Consider the following 25,854-nt stretch of genomic DNA (forward strand, 5'->3'; position numbering starts at 1 on the left):
CTCTCTGTGGAACAGGGAAAAGACAGAGAACCATTTCTGCAAAAACTTCCAGGTAGCCCCGCTGGGTATTTTGCAGGTCAAGACTAGGTGGAAGGGGGAGATTCATTAAGCAACGCAAAGACCTGAGAGAGAACACGTGCAGAAGGATCAAGAGACGTGGGAATTAGGCATTTTAAAAAAGAGAGAGAGATGTCAAAGGCCCCTACGGGAGGGGGACTTCTCCTTAAGGGCGCGCGGGGCGTTGGGGGAGGGGGGGAACCATATCCAGAATGCGGGGAGAAAGCAGCGCTCACCTACCTCGTCCACGTCTGGTCCATTTTCCAGGCGCTTCCCTCACTCTCAGGGCGCTCCTCACCCGGGAGGGGAAGCAGCCTGGGACAACGCGAACCCCAGCCCCCGAATCTCCAGTGCAAAGAGCAGCAGCTTTTCCCTCCCCAGCTCCTCCTTTCAGCGTCGGCGTAGGGAGGGCGCTGCTCGCTCCCTGCTCCTTCAGAAACCCCTGCCGCGGCCGCACCTCCAGCTAACGGTGCGTCGGGAACAGGGGAGGGACCGTTACGGTAGGAAGCGGGACGTGGAGCGGAGCGGCGCCCGGAGCCGTCGGCAGAGCTGGGGCCGGCGGCGGCCCGGCGCGGCGCTCGCTCGCTCCCAGGCTGAGACGCGACTGGCTGGCACGAGCGGCTCCGCACCGGCTGAGCTGTCAACCGCGAGGGGGGGGCGGGGCTCCCGCAGCCGGCGTGCGGGGGCGGGGCCGGCCCAGGTGGTGCGCCGCCCCGCCCCGCTGCGACTGCCGGAGGGGCGGAGGGCTCTGGGGGCGCGGCACCAAGCCCCTCTGTCCCTCCCCCATCCCACGGAGGGGCGCTGTGAAAAAGACCGACCGACGCTCGGGAGATTTCCGAGAGAACGTCCTCTTGCGTACGTGCGCACCACCCCACCCGCGGGGTGAGTCCGGAGCCAGAGCTGGAGTCTGGGAAGGTTTGAGGTGCCGTCCTGGCTGAACGCAGGTGCGCACACTAGACGCTCAGAGGACGCGATGTGACTTTCCTAGAGATCTGACATGTCAGTCTCCCCATCAGTCTGCGGACAGGAACTTCCTCAGACAGGGAACCATCCTGACGAAACCTTGCAGCCTTATTTGCTGCCTCCAACGCATTCATCTCCGGATTTTATAATATTCTACCTTTTCAGCTTTCAGTTTCTCAAGCACGGAGGCGACTGGGCTCTACCAGTAGCTCCAAAGGGGAAGAGGGTTCCTGAACTTCCCAGAACACGAGACAAGCTTCAAGACAGTAGCCGATGGGACCTTGATTCTCCTCCTTAACCGTTCTAAGATCATGGAAAAGGGCCCTTCGGTGATGGCACTGCCTGAGACTTTGTACTATCTATTTATGTAATGAGGTTTAAACAAGTCAGACATGCTATAATTAAAGGGCTTACAGCCCCGAAGCTCCTTTTTAACTCTAAATAAAACCTTTTTATTAAGTGACATAATCGCCGTTATTCTTAGCACTACCAATGACCTTTTTTTTAATTTGCAGAAAGCTTTTATGTAGTAATGTTGATTTAGTTATATTTATTTCACAGATAATACAGTGGAGACCCAAAAAAGCTCAAAGTCTCTGCTAAGGCAGGTCTTTTCCATGGAGTGACCCCAGACACTTACTCTCTGAATTTTTGGAAATATGGCCAAAGAGAGGTCTCTACAACGAATTGATTGTCTACAATGAATTGATCCTAGGAGTTTACTCAGGAAGGGCCCTGGCATGTCTAGGAATTGGTGAGACTGTGCAGAGCCTGTATTCTTGGGGCAAACTGTCATTCTGCCTCCTATGTTTTGGATTAGATCCCTTAATTATCAGCACAGAATAGGGGTTGGGAGGGCAGGATAACAGTAAGACATCTGAGGGTTTAGAGGAACCATCTAAAAAGGCCCCTGACCTAGAATCCCCTAACCCCAACACTTAACTTGGACCTAAGGCCACACCTGCTCCTGAGCTTAGAATGCTTCCAGGAAACATTTTAAGGCCTAGCTTGACCAGCGACAAGACTTACAGGCCACCTGTCCTGAAAAGAATCTCCTGCTGCAAACAAACCAAACACAAAAGGATGAGGAGAGTCAGATTTCCATCCTCCATAGCAAAGTTGGGGCTATATTTAGTTTTGTCTCAAGTCAAATTATGGGCTACTGAGTTTGGAGAGGAACTGTATCTACAGCAAGACATATGCTGCATTCAGGAAGTGACAGCATTAACTAGATGAATGGTGGAGTCTCAGAAGTGAGGTGAGAAAATATGCTAGTTTAATTTTTAAAGACTGGGCTTACAAAGTTCACAACGCATGCATGGTCAAACAGTTGAAAAATACAAAACAAGTATGTAGAAAATAAACTACCCATAATACCCAGAGATAATCAATGTTAAACATTTGTTGGAATTTCTTTCTAGGCTTCCCCCCACCCCAGGCTTTTTAAAATTATCTTTTAATTCAAATCACTGACTCTCTCTTACATACCCAGGAGCATATTCTTGAAAAGAGAGGTTTCATTGTTTTTTTTAGGATTACATTTATTGCCAGAAGAACAAAGTTTTTGTGTTAGATTGTAAGCAAAAAGTATTCACCCACATACCCACTCTGCCAACACAACTGTTTAAATTTCTCTACATTCCCTCTAGTCATTATCTGCACATATTACGTATCTATTTCTATAGCTTTAATCACAGCCTAGATGTAAGTTTATGTCCCACTTTTCTCACTTGTTAGATATTGTCCATGTTGCTAGAGACTGTTTATATATTTATTATTCTAATGATTATATAATATAATGTCAATAGAACTATAGTTTGCTTAATAATTTTCTGTTACAGCATAGTTATGCTGTTTCTAATATTAGACTCTTATAAACAATGCCTGAATGGAATTTTTATGCCTCCATTATTTCATTCTTTTGAATTATTTCCCTAGGATAACTTCTTAAGGCATAAGAATGTTAGGATAAAAGCACTTTCTAGGGTTGCCTGGCTGGCTCAGTCAGCAGAGCTTTTTTTTTTTTTTTTTAATTGTTTTTCAGTGTTTATGTATTTTTGAGAGAGAGAGAGACAGAATGCGAGTGGTGGAGGGGGCAGAGAAAGAGGGAGACAGAATCTGAAGCAGGCTCCAGGCTCTGAGCTGTCAGCACAGAGCCCGACAAGTGGCTCTAACTCACGAACTTCGAAACCATGACCTGAGGAGAAGTCGGACGCTTAACCAACTGAGCCACCCAGGCACCCGAAGAGCTTTTAACTCTTGATCTTGGAATTGTAAGTTTGTGCCCCACGTTGGGTTGTAGAGATTACTTTTAAAAAAAAATCTTTAAAAAAGAAAAAGGAATTTCTAATTTTATCATCTTACAGTTCCTGAACAACACAAGGATTTATCATTTTAATTGTTCTCTTTAATAGATAAGACATTATTGGGACACCTGGGTGGCTCAGTAGGTTAAGCATCCAACTTCAGCTCAGGTCATGATCTCTCAGTCCGTTTGTTTGAGCCCCGCATGGGGATCTGTGCTGCCAGCTCAGAGCCTGGAGTCTGCTTCAGAGTCTGTGTCTCCCTCTCTCTCTGCCCCTCCCCTGCTCATACTCTGTCTCACTCTGTCTCTTAAAAATAAACATCATAAAAATTTTTTAAAAATAAATAAATAGATAAGACATTATTTAACAGTTATATTTTAGGTATGTATGGCTATTTATTTTTTATGTTTTTTATAATATTTATCTAATTATTTAGAGAGAATGTGTGTGAGCAGGGGAGGGGCAGAGAGAGAGGGAGAGAGAGAATTCCAAGCAGGCTCTACACTTTCAGTGCAGAGCCAGATCTGGGGCTCAAACCCATGAATTGTGAGATCATGACCTGAGCAGAGACCAAGAGTTGGAGGCTTAACTGACCGAGCCACCCAGGCACTCCTATGCCTAACTATTTAGATAATATATAAATAATTAAACGTCATCTCATTTTACCTTATATTTCTTTATATTTTATGTTCACCTGAGTCCTCACAGAGACAGGGAGGTGCCTCACTGAGCCCACCATCTGGCAGTGCCAGGCACGTGAATGAGGCAGTCTCGGACCCTCGAGGTCAGTCCCATCATCTACTGGGCCTAACTGAGCAGCACCAGCTGTGGTTCTGTGGAGTGTAAGTATGGCTGAATGCAGGCAGGCCCATCAGGTGACCCACCTCCAAATACCCATAGGCTCTAACTGACCAGTGGGCTACTTACAACCGGGCACAGCTACCAAAAAAGGGAAAATTCTATATATCACCATAATGCCTTATCTTCCCCCACTCCCCAACCCCTCCCCCCACCCCCCCCCATGGACCCCCAAAGCCTCACAGCAGGCAGCCTCTGCTCTGCTGTCCTGCCAGTCACTCCCTTGTGGTGCATTCAGTACATTTCTATGTCTTTTGTTCTGCCTCAGGTGAACTCTTCCACCTCCTGGCTTCCACCTGATTTCATTGCCCTACATTTGGGGGTTCCATCCAATTGGGAGACACCTCATTTAGGCACCACAGGAACTGCTGGAGAGACTGGACAGTGAAGAAAATATTATTAGGTGCTTAAAAAAAAATGCCCTGTGTTATGTCATGACAGAAATAAATAAATAAATAAGTTTATTTATATATTAAGGTGTATTTATTTATTTTTGAGAGAGATAGAGGGAGGGGCAGAGAGAGACGAGAGAGAAATCCCAAGCAGGATCCGCACTGTCAGTGCTGAGCCCGACTCGGGACTCGAACCCATGAACCATGAGATCATGACCTCAGCCAAAATCAAGACTCAGACAGTTCACTGACTGAGCCAACCAGGTACCCCTGTCGTGGCAGAAATTTAGTAAAACCATTACCAGTTGAGAATGTGGAAAATAGACAATATTCCTAATGAATGGGTAGGTCTGGCAAAGGAAATTTTTAGATAGAATTTCAAGTGATAACTGGTTTCTTTTAACCACATATGACAAGGTATGGATAGAAAAAGGTGGGTTAAAAAAAAAAAGAACCATGCCCTTTGTAAGCAGAATTTAGAGGAAATATAAAGAACCAGGACTTACTAGGCTCAAAAGTCAAACTGCCTGTCATTTCAATCTCTCTAGACAGCAAAAGCTTTCAAATTAAAAAGTAGTTTCAGGGCAAAAATCAAATCCAAGCTTTGACTGTTAGACTCGTGGTTCATACCTCAAAAGATTTAAGGTGGTGCCTCATATAACATTTCAATTTAACAAAAAGGCCTATAAGAATCTTGAGGGTGGGGGACCCTGGCTTAGTCGGCTGAGTGTCTGACTTCAGCTCAGGTCATGATCTCTTGGGGGTTCATGAATTTGAGCCCTGTATCAGGCTTGCTGCTCTCAGCACAGAGCTTGCTTCAGACCCTCCGTCCCCTTGCTCTGTGCCCCTGTCTCCTCATGCTCTCTTTCAAAAATGAATAAACATAAACAAAAAAAAAAAGAATCTTGAGGGTGTGCCTCAAGCTTGTAAGAATTTTAAGGGCCCGTTCTCCCTCGGCAGCTTCGTAGGTAGCCCAAGGAAAAGAAGAGCTTGCTTTGGAATGAAATGTGGGTATAGCTTTTATCTAGAGGAGTTGGTTATAATTAGCACAAAAGATGCACTCAAAGTTTTTAAGTGAATTGTACCAGCACAGCCTGAAAGGGATTAGGACAGTACATAATGAAAAGATGCCTTTGGACCCTCAAGCTGTCAAAGAGAGCGAGCAAGCTGAGAAAGTTACCCAACTGCAAAAAAGGACCATTTCTTACAGAAAAAGAATGGTTCAAAGAATTGGAAGCAAGAGCCCAGAGGGCAGACCAAGAGGTCTTCAGATCAACAGGAATGGAACTCAAGCAGCTATATACCCCAGGAACCTCATCTTCACCTGAACTTGATTTGTATGGTAAAATTTTGGACTTTTGAGCTGATACAGTAAATGTTATGCAATTTTGGGGGGATTTGGAAGGGAGGGACTTACGCATGTGGCAACACTTGTGGCCAAAGGATGCAGGAATGTGGTGGAGTAAAGATGGCTGAAAATCCTTTGCTACTTTTCCCGTTAAGAAATAGGGTCTAGGGGCACCTGGGTGGCTCAGTCACTTGTGCCACTGACTTCGGCTCAGGTCATGATCTCACGGTTCATGAGTTCGAGCCCCACATCGGGCTCTCTGTTGTCAGCCTGTCAGCACAGAGCCTGCTTTGGATCTTCTGTCCCCCTCTCTCTTCCCCTCCCCTACTTGCGCTCTCCCAAAAATAAGTAAATATTTTTTAAAAAGAGGTGGGGTCTAATTCTCCTCCCCTTGAATCTGGGATGGTTTTAGTGAATTGTTTGACCAATAGAATGTGGTGCTAGGTCATAAGTGCTGAGGTTGGGTAATAGGAGGTCTTGCAGCCTCTGCCTGAACCTCTTGTTATTCTAAGCTGCCGTAAACCAAGTCTGACTACCTTGGTGGAGCCACCATGTAGTGAGGCTCTGAGACCACATGTGAAACATCATCCAGCAGCCCCCAAGAAGGCATCGGGCATCAGGCATCAGGCATCACTCACATCCCATACCTGATGTCAGTGAAGTTGTTCTGGGACCTTCGGAGAGACCTGGTCAATGCCACATGGTACAGCTGAGACTTGTTCGAATTCCTGACCCACAAAATCAAAAGATCTAATAAAACGGCTGTTGTTTCAAGCCACAAAGTTTTGAAATACACTGCTATGCAGAAATAGATGACTGGAACAACGCCTTAAAATGTGCATAATAATCCTGATACATTATTCACTCATTCATTCAAAAATCACTGAGAACCACTGTGCGTCAGGCACTATTCTGCATACTAGGGGCATAGGAGTAAAAAAAACAAACAAGACCCTGTTTTCATGGAGTTTACAGTCTACTGGTATAGACAGACAATAAAGAAAGCAGTATCCCCAATATGTCAGATGCTGATAGGTGTGACGAGGAGAAACCAAGCTGTGTTAAGAGAGCATCCCAGCAAGGCAACCTTCTTTTATAAATGAGGAAATGGCGCCTCAGAGAGACTGACAGGCGGGTAAGAAGCAGGTTCCCAGGTACAAGAAAATTGGAGCTTTCATGTGGTGAAAAACTGTCCAACTGAGTTCGTAAATTCAGATCTGTTATCTGTATTGGGAGTGAAACAGAGCAACCTAAGTGGGCAGAACTGAAGCTTGGATGGATGTGCCTGGTTTCCCAGACCATGCAAGTAACCTGGAGAGAAGAGGGTGTATGTATATGAATTGCAAGATCTGCCCTTCTGGAGTGGGGCAGGGGCCAGGGGATGTGTGAGTCTAGGACCATACATGGTCGGCAAAGCGGCAGCTGTGCCTCAGAGCAACAGAGATCAGTACTAGGAGCGGTTTATGAGAGCCTGGGAAACAACCCTTGGGATTAGCAGAAATACTTGTGTGGGGTCCAGGGGAATTTGTGAAAGACTCCATTTCCTAAAGGAACAGGTGGGAGTTCAGAGGTAGCTAATGTTCATGGGACTTCATTTATTCCCACGAGCTGATAAAATTCAGGCAATTTGATTACTCTAGTTCGTTCAATTCAACATTAGTTCGACAAACATGTACTGAGCATATGCTAGGCATGGTGCTATGTTTTTAAAATCCAGTGAGGGAAATTAGTCAGGCATTCATCAAACAATAATACAGATCAGATTGTGTGAAGTGCTGCAATAATGGTACGAAGAGAAATTTAAAGGAGGGGGTGAATGGGGCATGTGGTGGCTCACTTGTTAAGCGTCTGCCTCTTGATTTTGGCTCAGGTCACAATCTCACCATTTGTGGAATCAAGCCCCCTGTCAAGCCCTATGTCAAGCCCTGCCTTGGGCTCTGTGCTGACAGCACGGAGCCTGCTTGGGATTCTCTCTCCCCCCCTCTCTCTCTCTGCCCCTCAAATATAAATAAATAAACTTAAAAAAAAAGATAAAGGAGGGGGTGATTAATTAAATTCAACTAGAGAAGGTTTCATAAGGAAGGTAGCATCTGAGCAGAGTCCTGAAGGATGATAGTCATACAGAACTTTGTCATGTATTAGGACTGCAAAATATAGTGCTTTTATTTAAAAATTTCAATTTTCCCTGGTAGAAGGAAAAATGTTCCCAATCTTCTCTGAATGACTATTTAGAGTCCCATTCATCTGGAAGAGCCTCATAGCATTGCCAGTGTCACTGACGGGCATTACAACAGAGTAGTTTTGATTACTGGCTCTAGAATCAGAGAGATTTAAAAATCTCCCCTCCCCCACCAATTTCCAGCCCTGTGATTTTGACAAGTTAAACTTTAGGAAGCTTTAGCTTCCTCATCCGTAAAATAAGGTTAAATATAATAACTACCTAATAGGGTAGTTGTGAGACCAAGAGGAGATAATATATGAAAAGTGTTTAATTCATTGCTCAGCACATTTTAAGCATTCAATAAATCATAACTATTTTTTTATTAATGTTTGCATACCAGGCAGGATTCCAACCCTGTATAGAAGTTGTGAATTTTAATTTCAGTACCGCTCCAAACTGCACTCTAGGGCTATGCTAGTGACCCAGATTTTCCATTTCCTAGCTCTCTGATTTATCATATGAGACCAAATTACTGGCAAAGAAGCTAAATAAACTGGTTTTCCTCACTTTCTGGCTGAGGTTTTAGGGGGGAGAAAAGTGGGTATTTCCTCCATCTTGTTTTCCTCCTTTTGTCTCCCACCCTCCTCCCCCTTTCTTGAGGACTGTGTGTGTGTGTGTGTGTGTGTGTTTATTCAGACCCATCTCCTTCACTAACTAGCCCTGTCTGTCAGCTGTAACGAAAACCACAAGGAAAGAAATTATGACCAAGCCTTCAGACAGCTGGTGGTAATTTACTCATACAATCCCCCTCATTCTCTCAACACCCACTATTTATGTGTATCTGATGCTGGGGGAGGGGGAATCATGCAAGAAATGTGGTATGCAAATTTCTAGGAAGAGGGTTGGAACAGTGTGGAGAGACTTGTGTGAATTACATGGATAACTCTCCTTGCTTTGAACATAGATATTGGGTCTTAAAATTTAAAGGGACTGATGTGAGTGTTAATAAATAAATTTCTGGAACCAGAAACAACACTAGAATAAATTTACAAACAGTTTCCAAGGCATTCATGACAATTGCACCATTACTAAAGCTTGAGTCATTTTCCAGGAAATGGACAAGCACTTCCAGTCCAAGGCCAAGGAGCACGTATCAGGCAATTCAGACCGCTTTCAAGCCCCATAGAGATAACAATGAAGCACAGCACCTGGTCTGGTTTGGAGCTTGGGTTACATTCTGAATTAGAAAACATATTACTTAGAAGAAGGCAGCCATGGGGCGCCTGGGTGGCTCAGTTGGTTTAATCTCACAGTTTGTGAGTTTGAGCCCGGTGTCAGGCTCTATGCTGACAGCTGAGAACCTGGAGCCTGCTTCAGATTCTGTGTCTCCCTCTCTCCCTGCGCCTCCCCCGCGTGTGCTCAGTCTCTCTCTCTTTCTCTCAAAAGTATAAATAAACATTAAGAGGAAAAAAGAAGACAGACATGCAGCTATGGTCTCTGCCTTTGTTTCCTGTATCATGCCACCTACTAGTCTGTCCTCAGACCGACCAAGATGGATTTCTCTGAATTTAAAATTCTGGCAGATACTGACAATCCCTGGTGTACTGTTTGCCCCATAGATTGGACCTAAGGATATATAGATATTATACATAAAGTTTTAAAAATCCAGTGTTCTGCTTCATAGATATATGTATATATTTTTATATATACATAGATGTACATATTTATTTAGAATGTAAATTTGTTTTTAAAACATTGCATTTTGAAAAAAATGTAAAAATTTTAAACACACCAAAAACCTGCAAAATAGTACACTGAAGTCCTATAAAATCCTTCAGTTGATTTACGAATCCCTGTTAACATTTTGTCACATTTGTTTTTGTCTCTCTCTCTACACCCCCTCCCCCACCCCACACACAATTATTGATGAACCATTTGAAAGATGCAGACTCTTCACTTCTATATTTCAGTGTCCATCTCCTAAGAGTAATTGAAATTATGAAATTATTGTCATTATGTGAAAGTATATATCATGTCTCCCAGGCCTGCTTTTATCACTATTAAACAAAATCTGAAGTGTTTGCATTGAATTACTCAACTAATATCAGGAGGTATCTGCGGTAGATCTTCAGCTCAAATCTGCACAACTAATGAGGCTTATCAAATTAATCACCCCAGGGCAAAGGTAAATATACAACAAAGATAAATTCACTCTTCTACACTTAGAATTACTGGAAGCCAATTTCTTGTCAGTTTAGAACAGCTGTTTTGTCCTGTCTTCCAGCTGGCAAGGATTCATACATTTTGACATAGAGCCTCAGAAAGCCTCACACAATCAAGAAAAAATTTTAATGAGAAAAATTCCTCATGCATATATTCACTTTTGTCTTAATTTCTATTTTAGCATAGAAGAAGCCAAAATGCTGAGCTGTGGAGTTCAATATCAAACATCTGGCAATCCTAGACAAAAAATTAGCATACTGCAACAGTCTTTCACCCTTGTAAAGTTCAAGTGAGTATAGACGCTGTAAGAGTTTACAAGCCCATTCTAGATCACAACAGTTTAGGAAAATAAAAAACACACTCAACATTAACCACTATGATTAATTTCACCTAAAATAATCTTTTAATTAGATAAAAGTATCTCCATTTTAGGCTAGGTCTGTGATATAACAAGAGGTACAGAAATAGTAGTTGACTCTAAATCAGAACTTGTGATATACAGAAAGAATTATTGCATCCTATACTTGCTGGCCTTGGTAAATTCTCAGGAGATGGAGGGAAAAATCAAAGCCAGATGATCCCGGTGCCGATGGACTGGTTCAAGCTTTTGATTCAGCTGTGAAGGTGTTCAGAGCTGGACCTCAAGTAAGGAGAGAGGGGCCAAAGATTCAGTAATCAAGATATCAAATGATATCTTAGCGCAATATTTCCAAAAAACAAAATTAGTGCAGAAAAATCCATGGTGAACAAAATATCAAAATTTTATTTTTTTTATTATTTTCTTAAAGTTTATTTATTTTTGAGAGAGACAGAGTGTGAATGGGGGAGGGGCAGAGAGAGAGGGAGACACAATCTGAAGCAGGCTCCAGGCTCCGAGCTGTCAGCACAGAGTCCAATGCGGGGCTCGAACTCACGAACTGTGAGATCATGACCTGAGCCAAAGTCGGACGCTTAACCGACTGAGCCACCCAGGCTCCCCAAAATACCAAAATTTTAAACAAAGGCAGGATCTGCCCCTGTGTTTGCAAGATCTTGAGAGTGAATGCCTTACTTGCCCTCTGGTTAGGGCCCTGGTTTTTCATCCCAGATGATGTGACAAGAGCCCAACCTTTCGATGCCTCCTCACTGGTAATCTCAAGTGCTAGGTTCTGCTGACCTTGTTGGCAGCAGCGCTCTGTGCATCATGAACTGCCAGACATCAGGTAGCTCCAGTACAACACCACAAGGCAAAAGTGACTATCCAGCCTCCTTCCCTAACAGTTAAGTCTCAAGGGCAAGTTCCTGTGATTTACAAGGCATTAGGGAGATGGTGGAACAGGGTAGGAAAAGGAGATAGTTAAAGAGGGTGCAAAGAACAATTTATCTTATGAATTGCTGCTAATGCAATTTAACTAGAATGTAATTTGTCAAGAATCTGCCCCATTCTCAGTTTGAGGTACCTACCCACTCAACTCAAAAATGAAGTCTGCTTCGCCTTGAGTCTTCACATGGACTACAGATGGTTCTGGAAATCAAAGTAGCCATGCTACATCCTCCATGCAGGTTCCACTGAGTTCAAGCTGCTTAGGAAAACTTCACCAGACTGGGGCCTCTCCTTTGGCAAGAGATGCCCATCCCCAAGATGGAACCCTAACCTGACCTTGTGCCAGTGCAAACAAACCACCTAGAGGTGCCCCCTGCTGGCAGGACCTATGTTACAGAACCAGGCTCACAGACTGTAGCTTGGCCCTTCGATGGATCATCAATGCTCCAGGTGCTCAGTCACTGACACTACCCCATAGGGTCTTACACCTGACCTGCGTCACTCATGTGCGTTACTTACCAGTCTGTCTGCAGGTACCAGGCATTTGCATATCCCTTTAGGTGACTTGCCTGGCTCCTAGGGACACCCTAGGCCTACCTATATCTGCCTCACAGGGACAGCCTGCCTCTCTAATCTTGGGTCTTTTGTGCCACTTTTTTTTTAACCTACCCTCGGGACAGGAAATGGGAATCACAGCTCAGAACCTCATCCTGAAGAGGTGAACCATTTGCCAGGCTCTTGACAGTCCCTTCACCTCGGGCCAGACTCCGCTTCCTGTTTCCTTTTATTGAAGTAGAACGCAGGGCCCAGTCCGATTGAAAGCAAGGGCCCCAGTTGTCTCGCTCAGTTTCCGACACCTTTATTTTCAGGAATTGCGCCTTCTTTCCAGTCTTCCTTGACCAATTCCTGCCTGGGAGACTAGGACAGACCAAATCCTGAGGAGATGGGGTAAAGGGAAGAGAAGTCCTGGGGGCCAGCTGAGACAGAAGGGAGGTAAGATACATGAAAGTCTTAAAATTCACAAAAAGCTTTTAAGGTTTCACTGAAACAAGGAAAAGAGAAAAAAGTTGCAGCCATTGAAGGGCTAAAGTTGAAGGCTGAGAAAAAGCCATCCCTGTGTCAAACTAGAAGAGTAAATAGAGGGTATAAAATTTTGAATCAAAGTTCAGCATCACCATTGAGCCAAATCCATCATTTGGCTTCAGCTTTAGAAAACCCAATAGCTGGATGCTGATTCCATATTGTTTCTTAAACTCTGACCTTGTGCTTGTGTGGGCACCATCACGTCTAATCAGCATGACAAGCCAGTGATACAAATAGAGTGTGCCCCTTAGATTTTTGTTAATATCTGAACATTCACTCTCAAATACAGGCAAGTTTTCTGGATATAGTTTGGAGCGAAAATCTCCTTATATGTTTTACGTGTTGAAATTCTGTTAATCCTTCAGAGTATAAAAGTTTATTACTTCAAGAGTAAAATGATGCAATACTGAAAAATAATTATGAAAGCTATTTGTTTAAAAATCAAGTTATTCTTATTAGTAACATAAGTAATTTTATTAATAATGTAAGTAATGTTATTAATAGTTATTTTAATGGCATATATGCCCCCAGTTTCTGGCTCTACCAAGCCCTGACCAGTATGAGGGCAGCTCTGTTAATTCATATTAGAAACATACTCTCATTTGGTGGCAAGTACTGTTACACGGAAAGTGTAACTGTTACACTGTTAGAAAGACATTACATTGTCAGAAAGACAATGGATACAGCAACTAGGATCTTTTCTTGGGCCAGCTTTAGTAAATGAATAGTGGTTAGGAACCGTCACTGGAAACCCTATATACAAGGTGGTCTCCCAGTAGGTTATCGAAGGCAGAGATTTCCAATCAGTGTACCTCTTGTGCTGCAAACAGGCTACATTGTCCAGAAACTGATCCCTCAACCCTTAAGGCATCCAGGAAGATAGCTAGAGCCGGTCACTGCCAGCAATGTCTTCCAGGATGCTTGCTGACTGAACAAGTAGAGTCCATATTGTTCTATGGATACAGATGGAAATAGCTTGGCATGGTCTTTGGCCTCAGCTCTGGTTCCACTCCTCCTTGCTTTTTGTGCTTGGTTTGTGTATTAGCCTCATTCCAAAAGGAAGGAAAGGAATAAATCCTGGTGCTCCTCTAATTTCCAGGAGTTTCTGTAATGGATGCAAACTGTGGTAGGAGGTGTCTAAGATAGCCCTCAGTGATCCCCGGTAATCACACTCTTGGTATTGGAAAGAGACTTACTTGGAAAGTCTTGGTATTGGAAAGGGATTGGCTCATGCAATTGTGGAGGCTGAGAAGTCCTAGTATCTGCTGTATAGGAGGTGGAGACCCAGGAAAGCTGATGTTGTAGTTCTCAGGACCAGAGGACCTATGGGATAAATCTCAGTCTGAGGTTAGAAGACGGATGTCCCAGCTCATGCACTCAGGCAGGGGGAGCAAATTCTCCCTTCCTCTTTGTGTTCTATTTAGGCGCTCAATGGATTGGATGGTGCCCAACTACACAGGGGAGGGCAATCTGCTTTACTCCGTCTGCCAATTCCAACTGCTAATCTCATCTGGAAACATCTTTATAGACTCACACAGAAATAATGTTTAGCCAAATATCTGGGTATCCTGTGATCCAGTCAAGTTGACACACACAATTTACCATCACAGCCACTAAGTTTTGGGGTAATTGGCTATGCAGCAATAGGCAACTGATACACAGACTCCTAAACTTCCCCCCAATCCAAGGTGATGTAGAGTTAGAGACCCAGGCCTCCCATTCACAAAGAAGCTATTATTCTCTTTTCAGGAAATAAAGACACTGAATTTGGAGCACTTATTTAAGGCTGCACAATAGGACCTGGATTTATGATCAACATTATGGGGGGGGGGCAATAAATAGCGCTTTTGTAAGACCATCCTGTAAAATACGTTGCCTAAGCATTCTGTCTCCAGAATGTGCTTTTTTTTTTTTTTTTTTTTTAATGTTTTTAATTTATTTTTGGGACAGAGAGAGACAGAGCATGAACGGGGGAGGGGCAGAGAGAGAGGGAGACACAGAATCGGAAACAGGCTCCAGGCTCCGAGCCATCAGCCCAGAGCCTGACGCGGGGCTCGAACTCACGGACCGCGAGATCGTGACCTGGCTGAAGTCGGACGCTTAACCGACTGCGCCACCCAGGCGCCCCATCTCCAGAATGTGCTTTTAATTACTACCAAGAACATTTCTTTTCTTTTGGAAGGTATGCACAATCCATGAAAATCTTTCTTGTTAAGATTATAATAAAGCTGCACGTTTTAGTTGCAATATTTCGTTGGAGATTCTAAAGTCAAGATTTACACAGCAATGAGGCAAAGATATGTTATAGATTTGATTATTATGGAGATGAGAAGGATGCTAAAATATGGTATTCTCTTTGTACACTAAGGTCACTTGTTCATGTTAACATTTTTTATTGGTTCCCCTTTCTCTGAGCTAGTGTTGTATGGTCGAATGTAAGTGTGCATTGAGCACACACACAGTGGACAAAATCCCCCATTCTGTGAATTTTTCATGTGCCTATTGTTCTGGGCAGTGAGCCCAGCTTGCTTTAAGTCTTTGTTATTTGAATAGTGTCCCAGATTCTCCTTTGAAATGTACAATTCACCCATTTTTATTAACCTGAATATGGAACCATCTGATGGTTTTTTGATAGATTTTTCAGTCACGTCCAGGTAAACGTCTTTTTGTTTTAAATAAGTCATTCATTTCTCTGTGCTTTCAGGACTTATGCCGTACGAATTAGAAAGCAAATCCTCACAAGGTTAAATTTTAATAATGGAGCTTATTATTTTAAAACAAGTGGCATTTTACACTTGTTATGCCAATTTTGAGACCAGACCATTTTTGTTAAAGCTCTATCAAAGGATTTTTGTTATTGCTTTGATTTTTTTAAAGTTAATTTATGTTGAGAGAGAGAGCATGAGCAGGGCAGGGGCAGAGAGAGAGGGAGACAGAGAGAATCCCAAGCAGGCTCCACACCCTGTGCTGAGCCCTACGCGGGTCTCGATCTCACAACCATGGGATCATGACCTGAGCAGAAATCAAGAGTTAGACACAACCAAGTGGGCTACCCAGCTGCCCCTGTTTTGATTTTTTTAATTTTATTTATTTTAATGTTTATTTATTTTTGAGAGAGAGAGAGAGAGAGAGAGAGAGAGAGCGAGCCTGAGTAGGGGAGGGGCAGAGAGAGAGGGAGACTTGGAAGTAGGCTCCAGGCTCCAAGCTGTCAGCACAGAGCCTGATGCAGGGCAAACCCATGAACCGTGAAATCATGACCTGAGCTGAAGTCAGATGCTTAACCCACTGAGCCACTCAGGTGCCCCGATTTGTTTTTTAAGGAAGAGAAAATCTAGGGTCACTGAAAAGAAACATTTTAAAAGCAAGCTGAACAAAAGTAATTACTCGCATGCACATGAAATACAGTTAGCACCTGCCAATTAAGCCCCACTTGTACCATTTCATAACTGTGTTATCGTGTCACATTATTTAACCTTTCTATAAAAATGGGGATAGGGGCACCTGGGTGGCGCAGTCGGTTGGGCGTCCGACTTCAGCCAGGTCACGATCTCGCGGTCCGTGGGTTCGAGCCCCGCGTCAGGCTCTGGGTTGATGGCTCAGAGCCTGGAGCCTGTTTCCGATTCTGTGTCTCCCTCTCTCTCTGCCCCTCCCCTGTTCATGCTCTGTCTCTCTCTGTCCCAAAAATAAATAAATGTTGAAAAAAAAAATTAAAAATAAATAAATAAATAAAAATAAAAATGGGGATAATAATACCTTTCTCAAAGAATTGTAGTGAGGATTAAATGAGATTGTATGTAAATTGCTTAAACTGTGGCTTGGCATGTAGCAAGTGCCCCCTAATGATTGTTAATAACGCACATTACACATGCAGTAACGATCACAATGACAATGATACTGCGGTTGCCATGCATGTCAGTGATCAGGATCTAAACTGCAGAATTCTGTTTGGAACTCCTGTGGGATCTAGTACAAATCCCCTTTATTTGTGAGGCTCTCCATCTGGTTATCATCTGCAACTCTCTGTTACGATACTTGTTTATAGTACCCAGGGTCCTCCCTGTTGGAGAAGTGATGTCTTACATCACCTGACCACCACCACCCCCATCATGAGTGGGGAGAAAACTTCAGCCCGGTGTTTCAAATGCAGCTTAGTACAGTGAAGTCCTGTTTCTCCATCTCAGTTATTTTCTCTTCTGATTTCATTTTCAGCATCTGCAAGGCAGTGAGTTATCTGCCAGCAGGACCTACGCTCTGAGGCCCACATGCATTAGCACAGAGGCTGCGTCTTTTAGGAGGCCCCTGAAGAATCCCGTTTGAGTCCAGTGCCTATCCCTGAACTAATTCCTGAGGCCGTGGGGGAAAACTAATCTTCTTTTTTTCCATTAATAGGAAAAAAAATCTTTAGTTTAAATAGACTTCATTTTCTTAGAGCAGTTTTGGGGTTTAAATTATTCTCTTTAAAAAGGTCTGTGATGTTTCCTTTTTAAACTTCATTCCCCTCATCCAATACCCCATTGATTCTGTTGGCTCTACCCCCCAAAATATATTTGGAATCTGTTCGCTTCTTACCAGCCGGACCACTATATGGTCACCCTATATGAATCAGCCTATCTCACACCTGGTCTACTTACTGCAACAGTCTTCAAAGCAGCTTCCTCTGTTTCCACTCTTGGCCTCTCAAAGTGTATTCTACAAAAGCACAGTGATATTTTTAACTATTTTTCCAGATCATATCATGGTTCTGCTTCAAACCCTTCCTTCGTTTCCCAATGTCCTTAGAATAAAATCAACTTCTGGGGCACCTGGGGCGCTCAGTTAAGCGTCTGACTCTTGACTTCAGCTCAGGTCATGATCTTCTGGTTCCTCAGACCAACCCCAAGTCAGGCTCTTTCTCTCCCTGTGTCTCTGCCCCTTCCCTGCTCACACTTGCTCTCTGTCTTTCTCTCTCAAAATAAATCAATAAACTTAAAAAATGTTTAAAATTAAAGTTTAGGTATAATTTATATTAGCTGGAGATAAAAATCACAGGCTAACACACATAAGAATCTTTTCTTTAATGCATCTAAGATTCTTATAGCACAAAAAAACAGTACAGAGAATTTTTTAAAGGACAGATTTCAGGGGACTTTCAAATTCTGAAGTGCAATAAAGCTCTTTCGGGTATCCTTCAAAGTTAAAAGACTCTCCTTCAAATTAATGAAAAGATTAGGATTTATAAATCACAATGGGCACTGGAAATATGGTCCATGGTACCTGCATTAGGTTAGGGATAAATGGAGTGTCCACATTTTAGGGAAGGGGACGAAAAGGCACTTTAAGCTCATGTCCATAGCAGTTCTATTGATATTGATTCAATTTAGGAAGGCATTATTATCTCATTGCTATCTTCTCAAGGCTTAGTCCTCAAACTGTTCATACTGCTACTTCTCTTCTTTATACCACCAGGAGCAAACCTCTGGGAAGAATGGTAATACAGACTGAAGTCTAAAACTGTGGGTGGTGCTCTAATAGTTTGCCATGATATACAATGTATAACAAGGAGATCAGCTAATCTAGAAACGAAATAACTCTGCCTCTAGCACAGTATTGGGATGTGCTTATCAAAAAACTTTTTGTGGGGGCGCCTGGGTGGCTCAGTCGGTTGAGCATCCGACTCAGGTCATGATCTCACAGTCAGTGGGCTCGAGCCCCGCGTCAGGTCTGTGCTGACAGCTCAGAGTCTGGAGCCCGATTCAAATTCTGTGTCTACTTCTCTCTCCGTCCTTTCCTGGCCTGCGCTCGCTCTCTCTCGCTCTCTCTCTCTCTCTCTCAAAAATAAATAAATAAACATTTAAAAATAATAATAGTAAAATAAAATAAATTTTAAAATTAAAAAATAAATAAATAAAATTTTTGTGGTATAGAAATGCCCAAAACCAATTACTTAGACTCTTTTGGATATATTTTACTTTCAAAATGAAAATATAATAGGCTAACAAATGAAAATTAAATTCTATTTGATCTGTAAAAAATAATTAATATATATATTTTTAATCTTTTTAATCTTTATTTATTTTTGAGAGAGAGACAGAGCATGAGCAGGGGAGGAGCAGAGAGAGAGGGAGACACAGAATCTGAAGCAGGCTCCGGGCTCTGAGCTGTCAGCACAGAGCCCAACGTGGGGCTCGAACTCACAGACCGCGAGATCATGACCTGAGCCGAAGTCGGACGCTCAACTGACTGAGCCACCCAGGCACCCCAAAATAATTAATATTTTAATGTTTTTATAAAAACAATTCCTTTCAGATGTTTCAGTTAACCTTTGAGTGACATAAAAAATATTTCAGCATTCTGTAATACCAATATTTTGCACAACTTAAGATAAAACCATTGAGTTTAGCATTTTAAAGAAAAAAAATCAAAATAAAAAAGGAGAATGGTAACTCACGGAGAAGCCATGTATAATAAAGCTTCGTTTTGGAATCTTCTATTTTTAATATATATTTATTTGTTTATTTATTTACTTTAAATTTTATTTCAGAGAGACAGAGAGAGTGCATGAGTGGGGGATAGGGGCAGAGGGAGAGAGAGAGAGATGCCACAACTTGGGATCATGACCTGAGTCCAAATCAAGAGTTGGACGCTCAACTGACTGAGCCACTCAGGCACCCCTGGAATCTTTTTTAAAAATACAGAAAGCAAAGAGAAATAACAAATTCAAAATTTGTGTTAATAAATTTTAACATACCTCTCTCAATAATTGATAAAAAATTAGCTACAGAGTCAATAATGATATGTAAAATTTGAACAACATAATGAACCAACTTGATCTAAAGGATCTTTCTAAAACACACCACTCAACAACAGCAGGATACATGTTTTTCCAGTGCACAAGGAACATTTACGAAGACATATCATAATCTGGGCCATAAAACAATTCTCAGCAAATGTAAAAGAACTCAAATCATACAAGATGTGCTCTCTGACCACAAATGAATTACGTCAGAAATCAGTAGCAGAAAGAAGTCTGAAATATTTTCAAATGTCTTGAAACTAAACACCCACTTCTTTTTTTTTAATGAAATTTATTGTCAGATTGGTTTCCACACAACAAGACACACACTTCTGTATAACCCACAGAGCAAAGAAGAAACCAAAAGTGAAAAGAGAAAGTATTTTAAACTGAATGAAAATGAATTCAGGAGATATAAAAATTTGTGGCATAGAGCTAATGCAGTACTTAGAATGAAATTTACAGAACCAAAGAAGTTGAAGTAGAAAAGTAAGGTCTTAAATCAATGATCTAGCCATCCACTTTAAGAAACTGGAAAAGGAAGAGCAAATGAAATTCAAAGTAAGCAGAAGAAAGGAAATAATAAGGACCGGGGTAAAGCACATAAACTCAAAACACTAAAAACAATAGAGAAATTAAGTGAAGCCAAAGCTGGTTTTCTGAAAAGGTAAATAAAACTGATAAACTTCAGATCAAGTTTATCAAAACAAAAAGAGAAGACACAAATAACCAATATGCAGAATGAGAAATGTGACATCAGTGCAGATTCTACAAATATTAAAGTACTAATAAGAAAATTATGTTTCAATTTGCAAAATTTTTAAATTTATGGCAATAAATTTGACGACTTAGAAAAAATGAACAAATTTCTTGGAAGACACAAATTAACAAAACTCTCCCCAGAAGAAACAGATAAGCTAAATAGACCTATATTTATTACGGAAATTATATTTGTAATTAAAAACCTTCCCAGAAGGAAAATCTAGGCTTAAAAGTCTTTACTAGTGAATACTATCAAACATTTAAGGAAGCAATAATGCAATTTCTACCCAAACTCTCCCCCAATATTGAAGAGGTGGGAATTCCAACTCTTTTTTCTTTTAAGTTTATTTATTTATTCTGAGACAGAGAGTGTGCACGCAAGCGGGCAGGGGCAGAGAGAAGGAGAGACAGAATCCCAAGTAGACTTCGCACCGTTAATGCAGAGCCTGATGTGGGGCTTGAACCCAGAACTGTGAGACCATAACCTGAACCAAGACCAAGAGTTGGACACTCAACCAACCGACTGTGCCACCCAGGTGCCCCCAACTCATTTTTTAAGGCCAATATTGTCCTTATACAAAATCCAAACAAAGTTATTGTAAATAGAGAATATAAACCAATATCCCCCATGAACACAGATGCAAAAATTCTTAATTTTTTAAAATGTTTACTTATTTTTGAGAGAGAGAGAGAGAGCAAGCAAGCATGAGTGGGGTAGAGGCAGAGAGACAGAGGGAGAGAGAGAATCCCAAGTAGGCTCTACACCATCAGCACGGAGACTGATGCGGGGCTCGAACCCACGAACGGTGAGATTGTGACCTGAGTTGAAACCAAGAGTCGGATGCTTAACCCACTGAGCCAACCAGGTGCCCCAAAAATTCTTAACAAAATTTTAGCAGATCTAATCCAACAATATATAGGAAGTATAGTAAATCATAACTAAGTGGGATTTATCCCAGGCACCCAACATTGATGTTAACATTTTTTTTTTTATTTTAGAGAGAGAGAGAAAGAGAGGGAGGGAGGGGCAGAGGGAGAGAAAGAAAATCTCAAGCAGGCTCCATGCTCGGCACAGAGCCAGACCTGGGGCTCAATACCATGACCCTGGGATCATGACCTGAACCAAAATCAAGAGTTGGACGCCCAATCAACTGAAGCATCCAGATGCCCCAATTTTAACATTCTTATATCAATCATTGTAATTCACCAGATTAACAGAATGTAGAAGGAAAAAAATGATACAATAATCTCAACAGATGTAAAATTAGGCATCCATTGTTAATGAAAATCCTCAGAAAACTATGACTAGAAGGGAACTTTTTCAATGTGATAAAAGGCACCTATGGAAAATCTACAGGTAATATCACACATAATGGTGAAAAACTGAATGCCTTCCTCCTAAGATCAGGAACAAGGCAGAGATGTTTGCTCTCACTATTTCAATTTAACTTTGTACTGGAGGCTCTAGCTAGTGCAATAAGGTAAAGACAAACAACAGACAGACAGACAGACAGACAGATAGACATAGAGATTGGAAAGAGGATTAAAATATCATCTCTCTTTCTTGGGGGGACGACATCATCATGTAGAAATCCTATCAAATCTATAAAAAAATCTCTTAGAACTAAACTGTGAATTTAGCAAAGTTACAGGATACAAAATCAATAGGGAAAAATCAATATAAACTAGCAATAAACAATCAGAAATTGAAAATTTTAAGATATTATCAACTATAAGAGAATCAACAATATGAAGAATCTAGGCATATGTGTCTCTAAGATACATGACTAGGATACACTAAAAACAAAACACTGGTGAGAGAAATTAAAGACATTATTATTATTATTATTATTATTATTATTATTATCGGATTGTTGTAGGGACTGTTCTGTGCTTTGTAGAACGTTTACCAGCATTCCTGACCTTCATCTACTAGATGCCCGAATCACCCTTGTCCTGAGGTATGATAAACAAAAATGTGTCCAAATACACACACACATCCCCCAAAAAATCCCACAAAAATGTGTCTAGATACTGTTATATCTGTTACCCCCAACTGAGAACCACTCATCAAAATAAATGGAGATATGCACCATGTTTATGGACTGGGAGACTCAATATTTTTGAAATATTGATCCTCTCCAAATCAATCTATAGGGTCAATGTGATCCCAGTCGAATCACCAGCAGGCTTTTTGTCTATACTGACAAGTGGATTCTAAAATGTGTATGAGAATACAAAGGACCTAGAATAGCCAGAATGATTTTGAAAAAGAAGGACAAAGTTGGAGGACTTTCACTACAAGATTTTAAAACTTATAAAGAGCTACTGTGATCAAGACAGCATGGAGTGGGCTGAGGTATCGGTAGGAGCAGCTGGGCGGCGGGAGGGGCTGACAAGCTGATCAAGATGACAACCTCCCCAAAGCACAGAGTTTGTGGCAGAGCCCATGGGGGAAGAGCCAACAGGGAGTCTAGCCAGGATCAGTGGAGTTCTGGACAAGGAGCTGGAGGAAGGGGGCTTTGACAAGGCCTACGTGGTGTCCTTGGCCAGTTTCTGGTGCTAAAGAAAGATGAAGATCTCTTCGGGAATGGCTCAAGGACACACACGGTGCCAATGCCCCGCAATCCTGGGACTGCTTCGGGTGCCTCCCAGAGTGGTGTGACACCTTTCTGTGAGGCTCTCTAGGGAGCCTTCAATCTCTAGTCCCAGCACTGGGTCTCCAGAGTTTGCAGCCATGTGGGGACTCCCCCTCTGTCCTCTACGAAGGAAGATATTGCTGTTGTCATACTCACCTGTGATATACTTCAAGATCCTTGGGGAGTTCGCTCCCCTCCCCATTTCAGCTTTTTTGGAATTCGGACTCTTACATGCATCTCCCTTCTTCTTCCCCTGCCAGTTTCATGTAGACAATTATCAGCTTATCTGAGTGGATTCCCAGCCTTTCCCTCACCCCCACTTCCGTCTCTAGTCTGTTTTATGCTATGTGGCTCCTTTTATGTCTTTGCAAAGTTTTTTATATCAATAAAGTTAGTGGACTTCAAAACAAATGGTATTGGTCTTAGACAAATAGATGAATGGAACAGAATAGAAAATTCAGACATAGACCCACATATATTTGATCAATAGATTTCAATAAATTGCCAAGGAAATTAAATGGAGAAAGAACAGAGTTCTCAACAATGTTGGAATAAGTGGAAATCTATATGCAAAAAATGAACCTTGATCAATACCTTGTACCTCATACAAAAGTTAGCTTGAAATGAATCATAAACCAAGCATAAAATGTAAAACTATAAAATTTCTAGAAGAAAACATAGGGGAATATTTTTGTGACCTTGGGTTAAGCAGCAGTTTCTTAGAACATGAAAGAACAGTTTGATAGTTTGGGCTTATTTGGCAAAATTTAAAGATTTCTGGTCTTCAAAAGACACTTATTAACATAGACAAGATATAGATTGGGACAACATACTTACAAAGTACCTCTATAATAAAGACTTGTATTTCAGATACGTAGGAACTCCCAAATTTAATCACAAAAAAGCAAACAACTCAATAAAAAAATGGGCAAAAGATTTCAATAGACACTTCACCAAAAATATACAGATGGTAATTAAGGACATAAAAACTGTTCAACATCAGTAGTCACTAGGGCAATGCAAATCAAAACCATAAGATACCATTTCACACACACTAGAATGGCTATAATAAAAAAGACAGACAATGATAAGTGTTGACAAGAATGTGGAGAAGTGGGAACCTTCTTAAAATGTGGTATCTTAAAATGTTAAACATATGCCTACTACTCTACTATTTGAAATTTACCTAAGAAAATGAAGGCATAGGTCCACAAAAAGACTTGTACATGAATGTTCACAGCAGTTTTGTTTGTAATAGCCAAAAAACTGGAAACAATAAAGCAACTGGTGTATAAATAAACAACCTGTGGCACATCCATACAAGGGAATACTACTCAGTAACAAAAGAAAACAAACTATTGCTACCCACTACATCGTGGATAAAACTCAGAATAATTATGCTGAGTGAATGAAGCCCAGACAGAAACAAAGAGTACTTACTATATGATTCCATGTATATAAATTTCTAGAAAATGCAAACTAACAGAGCAACAGAAAGCAGATCAGTGGTTGATTGCCTGTGTGTTAGGGGGGCAAGAGACAGCAGGGAGGATTATAAAAGGGAAGAAGGAAACTTTTGGGGATGATAAGCATGTGATAATTTCACAGATACATGCATGTATCAAAACTTTTCCAATCGTACACTTTAAATCTGCCCAGTTTATTAAAAAAATTTTTTTAACATTTATTTATTTTTGAGAGACAGAGAGAGACAAAGCACAAGTGGGGAGGGGCAGAGAGAGAAGGAGACACAGAATCCGAAGCAGGCTCTAGGCTCCGAGCTGTCAGCACAGAGCCCAATGCGGGGCTCGAACTCACAAGGCTCGAACTCATAAACCATGAGATCGTGACCTGAGCCAAAGTTGGACGCTTAACCGACTGAGCCACCCAGGCGCCCCAAATCTGCCCAGTTTATTTTATGTCAATTATATCTCAATACAGCAGTAACAAAATAATAATGACAAAAAGAGAGATGGTTAAAGAGACATAATGGTTGAAGTTTGATGTTAGAAATTTAACCTTCTCTGACATCATTACCCCCAACAGTTGTCTGCTGGTTCCAGGTTATCCACCTAAACATGCAAACTGCTAGGGTTCAAAAATGCACCCAGAGGCAGCTGGCAACTCAGTTAACTCCTCTTCTTAAACAACTGTATACTTGAGAGAGGATCACTTTTGAAAAAAAATTTTTTTAATGTTTTTATTTATTTTTAAAGGAAAGAGAGAGACAGAGCAAGAGTGGGAGAGGAGCAGAGAGAGAGGGAGACATAGAATTTGAAGCAGGCTCCAGGCTTTAAGCTGTCAGCACAGAACCGATGTGGGGCTCGAACCCATGATCTGTGAGATCATGACCTGAGCCGAAGTCGGACGCTCAACCAACCAAGCCACCCAGGCGCCCCGAGAGAGGATCACTTTTGAATTAAATCCTCGTTGAAAAGTTCTATCCAGGGTCTCACTTCAAGAAAGCATTTTCCCAGGGCCATACATCTGTTTTTATCCCTCTGCTAAAATTTGCTTCCCACCCGACCCTGGCTTCATTATTTTGTTAGGCCAGACAAAATTCACCTCCTGTGTGTGTGTGAAGCCCTCTCTGGTCCTCTGGTTCTTAGCACCACATTCAGTAGCCATTAACCATCTGGCTCATAATGCCAGCATGTAGGTGCTGTAACAAAATGCCCTGACCCCACTTCCTTACCCCCATCATGAATTTCACCTAAAAGAAAGTAAGCTTGCATTTTGAAATGTAAAGTTTACAATTAAGACAAACCGGTTCAGAGAAAAGATGTGCCAGCACTTGGAACCACACAAGGATTCCCGAGCCAAACAGATTATTACCTAACTGAAAATATTAGTGTGTCAGAGATAGAAACAGAGAGGGAGTACATGAGAAGAGAGGTGCACGCTCACCATCCGGGGAATAAAGAACCCATTTGTATCCTGTTACTCTGTTTAAAGCTATTAAAGTTTACAAAATCTGGAATCCACTG

General features: G+C 41.8%; 1 protein-coding gene and 1 pseudogene across 18 annotated transcripts in view; one reads left to right on the plus strand and one right to left on the minus strand.

The window, feature by feature from the left end:
- Nucleotides 1–25,854, minus strand: part of LOC131504062 (myomegalin-like) — a 221,874-nt gene that overhangs the window by 192,463 nt on the left and 3,557 nt on the right. The window contains exon 1 of one of the 18 annotated variants that reach the window (XM_058716016.1): nucleotides 298–608. The exons of the other annotated variants lie outside the window; for them this stretch is intronic. Within the exon in view, the coding sequence (XP_058571999.1) occupies nucleotides 298–317 (20 nt within the window). The 5' untranslated portion in view covers nucleotides 318–608. Of the gene's footprint in view, nucleotides 1–297; nucleotides 609–25,854 lie in introns of those variants that run through there. 18 annotated transcript variants of the gene reach the window in all.
- Nucleotides 22,638–22,944, plus strand: LOC131504065 (barrier-to-autointegration factor-like; annotated as a pseudogene).

This window comes from Neofelis nebulosa, chromosome 2, assembly GCF_028018385.1.
Source record: "Neofelis nebulosa isolate mNeoNeb1 chromosome 2, mNeoNeb1.pri, whole genome shotgun sequence".
NCBI lineage: Eukaryota > Metazoa > Chordata > Mammalia > Carnivora > Felidae > Neofelis > Neofelis nebulosa.